The 9,444-nt window shown below is 43.2% G+C and overlaps 1 protein-coding gene across 1 annotated transcript; it reads left to right on the top strand.

The window, feature by feature from the left end:
- Positions 1-4,302: 4,302 nt before the first annotated feature.
- LOC139575603 (relaxin-3 receptor 1-like) lies at positions 4,303-6,269 on the top strand. Its single transcript, XM_071400740.1, has one exon. The coding sequence runs from the start codon at positions 4,550-4,552 to the stop codon at positions 5,756-5,758; it is 1,209 nt and encodes a 402-aa protein (XP_071256841.1). The 5' UTR covers positions 4,303-4,549; the 3' UTR covers positions 5,759-6,269.
- Positions 6,270-9,444: the final 3,175 nt, after the last annotated feature.

The following is a 9,444-nucleotide window of genomic DNA, read 5'->3' as shown; positions in this document are numbered from 1 at the left end:
GCGTAGATCAGTCACATCGCTAGTCTGTTTGTGTAAAGGGGGGGTAGATCAGTCACATCACTAGTCTGTTTGTGTAAAGGCTGCGGAGATCAGTCACATCACTAGTCTGTGTAAAGGGTGCGTAGATCAGTCACATCACTAGTCTGTTTGTGTAAAGGGTGCATAGATCAGTCACATCGCTAGTCTGTTTGTGTAAAGGGTTGCGATGAGATCAGTCACATTGCTAGTCTGTTTGTGTAAAGGGGGGGTAGATCAGTCACATCACTAGTCTGTTTGTGTAAAGGGGGGGTAGATCAGTCACATCACTAGTCTGTTTGTGTAAAGGCTGTGTAGATCAGTCACATCGCTAGCCTGTGTGTGAGTTGAGGCTGCGTAGATCAGTCACATCGCTAGGCTATGTGTGTGTGAGTTGAGGCTGCGTAGATCAGTCACATCGCTAGGCTATGTGTGTGTGAGTTGAGGCTGTGTAGATCAGTCACATCGCTAGGCTATGTGTGTGTGAGTTGAGGCTGTGTAGATCAGTCACATCGCTAGGCTATGTGTGTGTGAGTTGAGGCTGCGTAGATCAGTCACATCGCTAGGCTATGTGTGTGTGAGTTGAGGCTGCGGAGATCAGTCACATCGCTAGGCTATGTGTGTGAGTTGAGGCTGCGTAGATCAGTCCCATCGCTAGGCTATGTGTGTGTGAGTTGAGGCTGTGTAGATCAGTCACATCGCTAGGCTATGTGTGTGTGAGTTGAGGCTGTGTAGATCAGTCACATCGCTAGGCTATGTGTGTGTGAGTTGAGGCTGCGTAGATCAGTCACATCGCTAGGCTATGTGTGTGTGAGTTGAGGCTGCGTAGATCAGTCACATCGCTAGGCTATGTGTGTGTGAGTTGAGGCTGCGGAGATCAGTCACATCGCTAGGCTATGTGTGTGTGAGTTGAGGCTGCGTAGATCAGTCACATCGCTAGGCTATGTGTGTGTGAGTTGAGGCTGCGGAGATCAGTCACATCGCTAGGCTATGTGTGTGTGAGTTGAGGCTATGTGGAGCTGAGCAGTTGCCAATAGTCTGCAGAGGTCCCCTTGTTACTGACATTTTAAAATGCCAGCATAGCTGAACTATTGCATAAAACTATTTAAAATAAAAGTAACGTTATATGTCAGACGAATGATTCATTGATTTTTAAGAGGCTGGCTTACCCGTCTCTTGTTCAAATCCAAATGTTTTACTGTTGTCAAACATCGCCAAGATCCCGCTGCAACCAAAAAGTAAATCGGAGAGAAAGTTTGTGCAAGTCCGCAGTGCAAGTAAATCATCTTGTTGGAAGGTAAATTAAGACAATATGTTATTATGCTTTATCCTCACTGTACCGACTTTCAAACACTTTCCATTTTGTAGTGAAACACTTGTAACCCGCTAGAACCATGCACTTTAGACATAGAAAGCGTGGCGCCGGCGATATAAACTTAATTAAGTTCTGTACGACGTTGTATCCTTCCTCGGGGATTTTCACACGGGTCTTTTGCGTTCCAAGAATTGTAAACTGTAAGTGTTGTTTGCTGACAAGACGTTGTCCCGTCTTTCTTCCATGAGCCCCCTCGACAGCCCTGACAGTTAGGAACTTTCCCTAACAAGCCAAACTTTGCTTAAGAACCTCCCTCTTCGATACAGTTTAGTGGGTGGACTTGAGAGAACAGAATGCCTTTCAGTAGTAGCCCAGGGGATGGTAGGTGATGGGGAGACTGTTACATTCAATTATTTTGATTGCCTGTTAAAATTAAAATACGTATGGTGTACAATTGTAAATAAAGTTGGATAGTTGAGGAAAGTCGAATTGACACATTTAACCGGATGTCAAATAGGCTTCCCGGCACGCAATAAAGGCTAATATTACGATTGTAACACCATATTAAATAATATTGCTTGTATATTATATGCCTACAGCGACACTTGAACCTACTGTATAATCTTGTTCGCATGGTTACTGCGCTGAGCACCAATGCATAACGGGACTTGTGTGCATTATGCACTGTGAGAACCCCCAAACTCCAAGGAAATCATAAACACGACTGATCAATTTCATTATGTTTCCTTTGAAAATTATACTTTCATCTTGGAGCTCAGAATAGTGTGTATCACCCTATGGCAATGATGTGTCAAACTCATTCCACCTAGGGCCTATGCTTGGCTTTTGGTTTTTCCTTTCAATTAAGACTTAGACAACCAGGTGAGGGGAGTTCCTTACTAATCAGTGACCTTAATTAATCAATCGAGTACAAAGAAGGAGCAAAAACCCGCAGACACACGGTCCTCCGTGGAACAAGATTGACATGTGCCCTATAGCATCCTTCACTGATCTACCGCTGGTTGAGCCATCATGTTGCCCCCTCTAGCGGAAGAGGACGGTCAGTTTGGCACAAAATGTCCAGAATAAACATGGAAATGTCATTGAATGAAGAAGGAAAAATAGCTTTAAAATGTAATGTCTGCCGTGTTAAAGCTTTGGTAAAATAAGGAAACCGATATGAGTAGGCTAGACTAGGGGGAGTTTTTGATATTCTTTCGTGCATAAGGGAGGAACAACTATTTCATTGTTTTGCCACACTATTTTGGTCATATTCAAACCATAAAGTATTGGCGAATGGTCAAGTAAATAATCTCCCATAATTCATTATATTTTGCTAAATGTCAGGGACCTTTTTTTCCATTTAAAAACAGCAGCCCGCCGCGACCGGGAGACCCATGGACGATGATGCCTCAGGGGAGAGTTTGGCCGGCCGTGATGTCCTTGTCCCATCGCGACTCCTGTGGCGGGCCAGGCGCAAGCACGCTGACACGGTCGCCAGGTGTACGGTGTTTCCTCCGACACATTGCTGTGGCTGGCTTCCGGGTCAAGTGGGCATTGTGTCAAGAAGCAGTGCGGCTTGGTTGGGTTGTGTTGTGTTACGGGAGTTGCAGCGATGAGACAAAACTGTAACTACCAATTCGGGAGAAAAAGGGGTAAAAAAAGTATATATATATATATATATATATATAAACAAGTACTCTATGTGGACACCTGCTCATCAAACATCTCATTCCAAAATCATGGGCATTGATATGGAGTTGATCCCCTTTGCTTCTATAACAGCCTACACTCTTCTGGGAAGGCTTTCCACTAGATGTTGGAACATTGTTGCAGGGACTTGCTTCCATTCAGCCACAAGAGCATTAGTGAGGTTGGGCACTGATGTTGGGCGATTAGAGCTGCCTCACAGTCTGCGTTCCAATTCATCCCAAAGGTGTTCAATGTGGTTAAGGTCAGGGCTCTGTGCAGGCCAGTCAAGTTCTTCCACACCGATCAACAAACCATTTCTGTATGGACCTCGCTTTGTGCATGGGGGAATTGTCATGCTGGAACAGGAAAGGGCCTTCCCCAAACTGTTGCCACAAAGTTGGAAGAACAGAATTGTCTAGAATGTCACTGTTTTCTGTAGCATTAAGATTTCCCTTCACTGGAACTAAGAGGCCTAGCCTGAACCATGAAAAACAGTCGCAGACCATTATTCCTCTTCCACCAAACTTTACAGTTGGCACTATGCATTGGGACAGGTAGCATTCTCTTCGCATCTGCCAAACCCAGATTAGTCTGTCCGACTGCCAGATGGAGGGCATGATTCATCACTCCAGAGAACATGTTTCCACTGCTCCAGAGTCCAATGGCGGCGAGCTTTACACCACTCCAGCTGACTCTTGGCATTGCGCATGGTGATTTTAGGCTTGTGTGTGGCTGCTCTGCCATGGAAACCCATTTCATGAAGCTCCAGTTCTGGTGCTGATGTTGCTTCCAGAGGCCGTTTGGAACTCGGTATTGAGTGTTGCAACCGAGGCCAGACGATTTTTACACGCTATGCGCTTCAGCATTCGGCGGTGCTGTTATGTGAGCTTGTGTGGCCTACCACTTCCCAGCTGAGCCGTTAATGCTCCTAGACATTTACAAATTTGACGAACTGACTTGTTGGAAAGGTGGCATCCACATTGAAATTGACTGAGCTCTTCAGTAAGGCCATTCTACTGCCAATGTTTGTCTACAGAGATTGCATGGCTATGTGCTCAATTTTATACACCTGTCAGCAAAGGGTATGGCTGAAATAACTGGATCCACTAATTTGTAGGGGTGTCCACATTCTTTTATACATATAGTGTAACTTATTTTATTTTGGTATCTGAAAATTCATATTTTTGTCGAGACCTATCAGCAGTTTATTCACAAAGGTCCATCACAGAAAGGTCCATCATGTCTCAATCGACCAATCCACGCGATGCCGGGGCAGGCGCTGTGAACGCGCACGACTACGCACCTGTATAAGACTCCAGTCAAGATGCAAAGTTTCACATTGATTGCGGCGTTATAAAGGACTGTAGACACGATAACTTTTATCATACAAGCTTCAATTACATAAAATGAACAGCTAAAATAAGCATTCAGTTGTATGGAGCGCGAGGACTATTCTGTGTTTGATAGGCTATCGAGAAGCGACCTGATGCTAGTAGAAGCACCGGTGTTGCCTTCTTATCTGTGAGGATGGGCGAGCTACTCAACCACAGCGGGATTTTGGCATTGAACAGGACTTTGATGGATGATGACAAATTCGGCAGTCTGGAGGATATTGACGTGACCGCGGACGGCACCCCGATTCTAAGGATAATCATCTCGGTTGTTTACTCCATTGTGTGCGCGGTAGGGTTAATTGGGAACTTGTTAGTCTTTTTCTTAATGAGGTTAAAACAGGGCCGGAAGAAATCGAGTATTAACTTTTTCATTATCAACTTGGCAGTGACGGACTTCCAGTTTGTGTTGACTCTGCCGTTCTGGGCAGTGGACACCGCACTGGACTTCAGCTGGCCGTTTGGAGACGCCATGTGTAAAATCATCCTTTCCGTAACAGTTATGAACATGTACGCGAGCGTGTTCTTTCTGACTGCTATGAGTGTGACCAGATACTGGTCTGTCGCCTCAGCTCTGAAGAACCGGTCGAGACAGAGGTCGTGTTCGGTGAAATTGGTGTGCGCGGTGCTGTGGGTCTCCGCAACCATTGCCACAGCTCCCACTACCATTTTCTCCTCCGTGACAGTAGTGGCTGGGGAGAAGCTCTGCCTCATCAGGTTCCCCGAGGGACATGACTGGCTCGCGCTCTATCATCTCCAAAAAATCATCATAGCGTTCGTCATACCCATGCTGATAGTGTCCGTCTGCTATCTGATGCTCTTACGGTTTATCCGTCTGAGGAGCATGAACAACAACCACCCCAAAAGGAGGTCGAGGGTGACCAAATCTGTCACCATCGTGGTCCTCTCCTTCTTTCTTTGCTGGATGCCAAATCATGCCATCACATTCTGGGGTGTATTGGTGAAATTTAACGCTGTCAATTGGGATAAATCCTACTATTTGGTCCACACCTATGTATTCCCGGTGACTGTGTGCCTCGCGCATGCCAATAGCTGCTTGAACCCAGTTCTGTATTGTCTCATGCGACGAGAATTCAGAAAGATGCTGAAGGATTTGTTTTGGAGAATTTCCTCACCAGCCATCTCCAAAGCCTGTACAATACGTACGTTTACGGGGACGTGCAACACACGTGTAACACACGACGACAACCAAGTAGTTATTCCCTTGAATGTTCAAGACACCACACAATGTCGACTATCCTTTATTGACAGACCGGATCTTCCCGCAATACCGGGTCTACCCGGAATGGCACCGGAAGATTCACAGTGCATCCACCAGACATAACGCACTTACTCTATGAAACGACTTGCTGTAATCAATTACGCATGCATTTTGGAACTATAAATTACAGAGTTCTTGAGTTCCCAATGTTGTCATTACCCACGGGGCACCAATTGCGCAGAGTAGGCCAACGGAGTGAAAAGCAGTATTTACAGAAATTTGGTGCGTCCCTGGCACGCACTGGGATGGGTAGGACATGTACTTGGTAAACTTTAGGCGCAATGATTACATGTTGATTTTAAGATAAGAGAGTCACAAGTTTAGAGTACACCGAAGTCAATATTCCCTGTGGATATTATACCTTTTGTTGGAATGTTGAGATGTTTCTTCTGTCGTCCATTCAAGCTCACACATTGCCATTCAGAGCCAATGCACACATTTCTGGTACATCAAAATCTAAATAAATGTGATCCTATTAATATGTTATCAGTGGTTCTGTTGTGGTATCTGAATATATGGCTGAATGTAAAAGGGTCATTGCAATGTATGTGAAATAAAGCGCATATAAATTAAGCATCTTGGTCGATTGATATATTCAGACAATATGTTGTGTGGGTCAATTTGCAACATTCGAAAACGCTAGATACCAATTACTAAAACTCATTAGATGTCGAGAAATGGTCGATTGAAGATATTCAATGCGTTATTGGAGATTACTTCATGCGTAAGGCCGCACAAGCTGTGCTGTAACTGCGACGCTATAATGGATTGCAAGTAGACAGTACATTATAAATAAAGATAAGCATATTTGCATGTCTATTTTCTTCGTTCATATAGAGAGTTTGAGAAGGTTGACAACTCCGGAATCCGGCCTAAGGTTATCTACTTCATTTGACCGAGATTACACTTTCAGAAATTGTAATGATACTCAAATATATTAATATTAAGAAAGCGGCCGGCCCGGACCAATTTAACCCTTATTTTCCCAAAATTGGTGCAGAGATCTTTGCTGTCCCTCTCACGCATATATTCAATCTTTCATTGGCGAGTGATTACAAAAGTCTGGAAAGCAGTTTACGTCACCCTTTTACATCTTGGTCGATTGATGTATTCAGGCAATGTGTTGTGCGGGTCCATTGGATAACGTTGGATAACTATAGTCCCGTTTGTAAACTGTCTGTACTGGAAACATCTTTGGAAAACCTGGTTGAACTCACAACTGAAAGACTTTCTGTATAATAACTCATTTGATCTCAATTCCAGTCGGGTTTTAGAGCCAAGCATAGTACAATTACTGCAGTAACTAAGGTTGTAGGTGATATTCTAGATGCTCAGGACAAGAAACATCACGGTGTTTCACTTTTTATTGACTTATCAAAGGCCTTTGTTGACCATTCCCTGCCCCAAAAAAGGTGGATTTAAGTGTTGAAGCATTGGATTGGTTCCAGAACCACCTTTCTGACAGAATGCAGTGTGTAGCACAGAGGGTATTGCATCTGAGTTTCAAAGGCTTATGAAAGCATTTCCCCAGGGCTCAATTTGAGGTCTGATCCTTTTTACAATGCATATACATGATACAGCGAAGACTGTATGCTGATGACACAATTATTTATTCTAGTACATCTTGAAGGCTTTTCAGGATTTACAGTTGGCTTTTGATGCTGTTCGAATTGAAACTTGTGCTTAATGCAAGGAAAGCTACATTTATGGTTTTCTCTTTGAAAGTAGACACATGGAGTCACTTGCAGATTTTAACTCTAAAAAGTCAGCAAACTGATAAGGTCACCTATAAGCATCTTGGGAATTGGTTAGAAGAAAAGCTGCATTTTAAATAGCACATTGATCACCAGAGAACTGACGTTGAAATTGGGTTTTTATTTTGGGAACAAAACTTGTTTTTCAATGTTAGTCAGAAAGGATCTTGTTCAAAGCACTTTGTTATCGGTGCTGGATTATATTGCCTATATGCAGACCTCAGCAAGTACCTTAACTCTGGACACAGTGTATCATGGTGCTTTTAAGACGTATCACCAACACCAGATACTTCTCTCACCCATCACTGTGATTTGTATGCCCTGGTGCAATGGACCTCTCTCTCCACGGTGCAAACACACGGGTACACTTGTGTGTAAATAGAAAGCATTGATAAGGCAGCGTCTCTGTTCCTTCCTGACCAGATCAGTCACTCAATACAGTCTTCGTTCAGTCGCTGCCGTCCTTGTCTGTTCCTAAGTCTAGAACTGATATGGGGAAACAAGATTTTTCCCCCCAGAATTCCCCTTCATCCTGGAACATGCTTCAAAAGATATTCAAGTTTGGGGAGTTAAGTGTTCTTCCCGGTTTTTAAGACAATGTTTTTGATAGCTACAGTTTAATATTTTTGATGTATTTGTATTTTTTGAAACATGTTATGTACACGCTGCTATTTCCGTTTTGCCGTCGTGCCAGGTCACCCTGGCAAGAGGTTTCTAACCTCAATGGGTCTTACTTGGTTAAATCAAAATAAAACTATTACGTTTGGTAGGTGTGGTGAAGCGTTTCCCAAACTCGGTCCTCGGGACAACATTTAGGTTTTTGCTTTAGCACGACAGATTCAAATAATCAACTCATCATCAAGCTATGGTTATTTGAATCAGCTGTGTAGTGCTAGGGGGCAAAAACCAAAATGTGCATCCCTTGGAGTCCCCCAGGAACAAGTTTGGGAAACGCTGGGTGCTGGGTCATGATGAAATGGAGACATGTACAGGTAACTGCCAAAATAAAGGAAACACCAACAAGTGTTTTAATAGGGCATTGGGCAACCACGTGCCCGCCAGAACAGCTTCAATGTGTCTTGTCAGAGTCTACCAGCCTGGAACTCTATTGGAGGGATGCAACACCATTCTTCCACCAGAAATTCCATATTGGTGTTTTGTTGATGGTGGTGGAAAACACTGTCTCAGGCATCGCTCCAGAATCTCCCATTTAGTGTTCAATTGGGTTGAGATCTAGTGACACACATTCTCTAATGTTTTTCTAAACATGCTGTGTTCCTTTGAGACCCCTCTTTCAAAGTCACAGAGATCTCTTCTAGCCATGGTAGCCAAAATAACAGACAACTGGGCAATTTTATACGTGACCCTAAGCATGATGGGATGTTTTAATTGCTCAGGAACCACACCTGTGTGGAAGCATCTGCTTTCAATATACTTTGGTATCCCTCATTTACTCAAGGGTTTCCTTCATTTTGTCAGTTCCATGTATATTCTCCACATATTCTTCCTGCCCCCCTGCACTCATTAATAATGGATTAGCAATATTGGAGGACTTAAAATGGCATTACATTCTTGGAAAAATAATATATGCTTACTGACAATACATTAGGCAGAGAATTCCTTTGACATGCGTAATTTACGCCCAAAATGCATGGTGTGTACACAAATAATTCACCTCGAATTGCAGGCTGCAGTTGCACACTTGACAAAATGCCCAGTGTGTGTGCAAAGAATTCAGTCCTTCCTACATATCTAGTATTTAAAAATATATATATTCCTACTAATGATGTTGAATAATTAGGTTATTATGACATGTAAATATTGACTTAAATTGTTATTGTAAAGAATATTGTGGGAGGAACAAACAACAACAAAACACTTTTTAGTTCAATGGTATGGCTGAAAGAGCATGGATGACTGCATCATGTAAACTACATTTATAAAATCCTACACCTAGAACACAAGTTCAACAAACTGTTTAAAACTCAAAAGGGA

The sequence above is a fragment of the Salvelinus alpinus genome, chromosome 5 (assembly GCF_045679555.1).
Source record: "Salvelinus alpinus chromosome 5, SLU_Salpinus.1, whole genome shotgun sequence".
Classification (NCBI taxonomy): Eukaryota; Metazoa; Chordata; class Actinopteri; order Salmoniformes; family Salmonidae; genus Salvelinus; species Salvelinus alpinus.
Note: the sequence above shows the minus strand (reverse complement) of the source record. Positions and strands in the feature narration are given on the sequence as shown.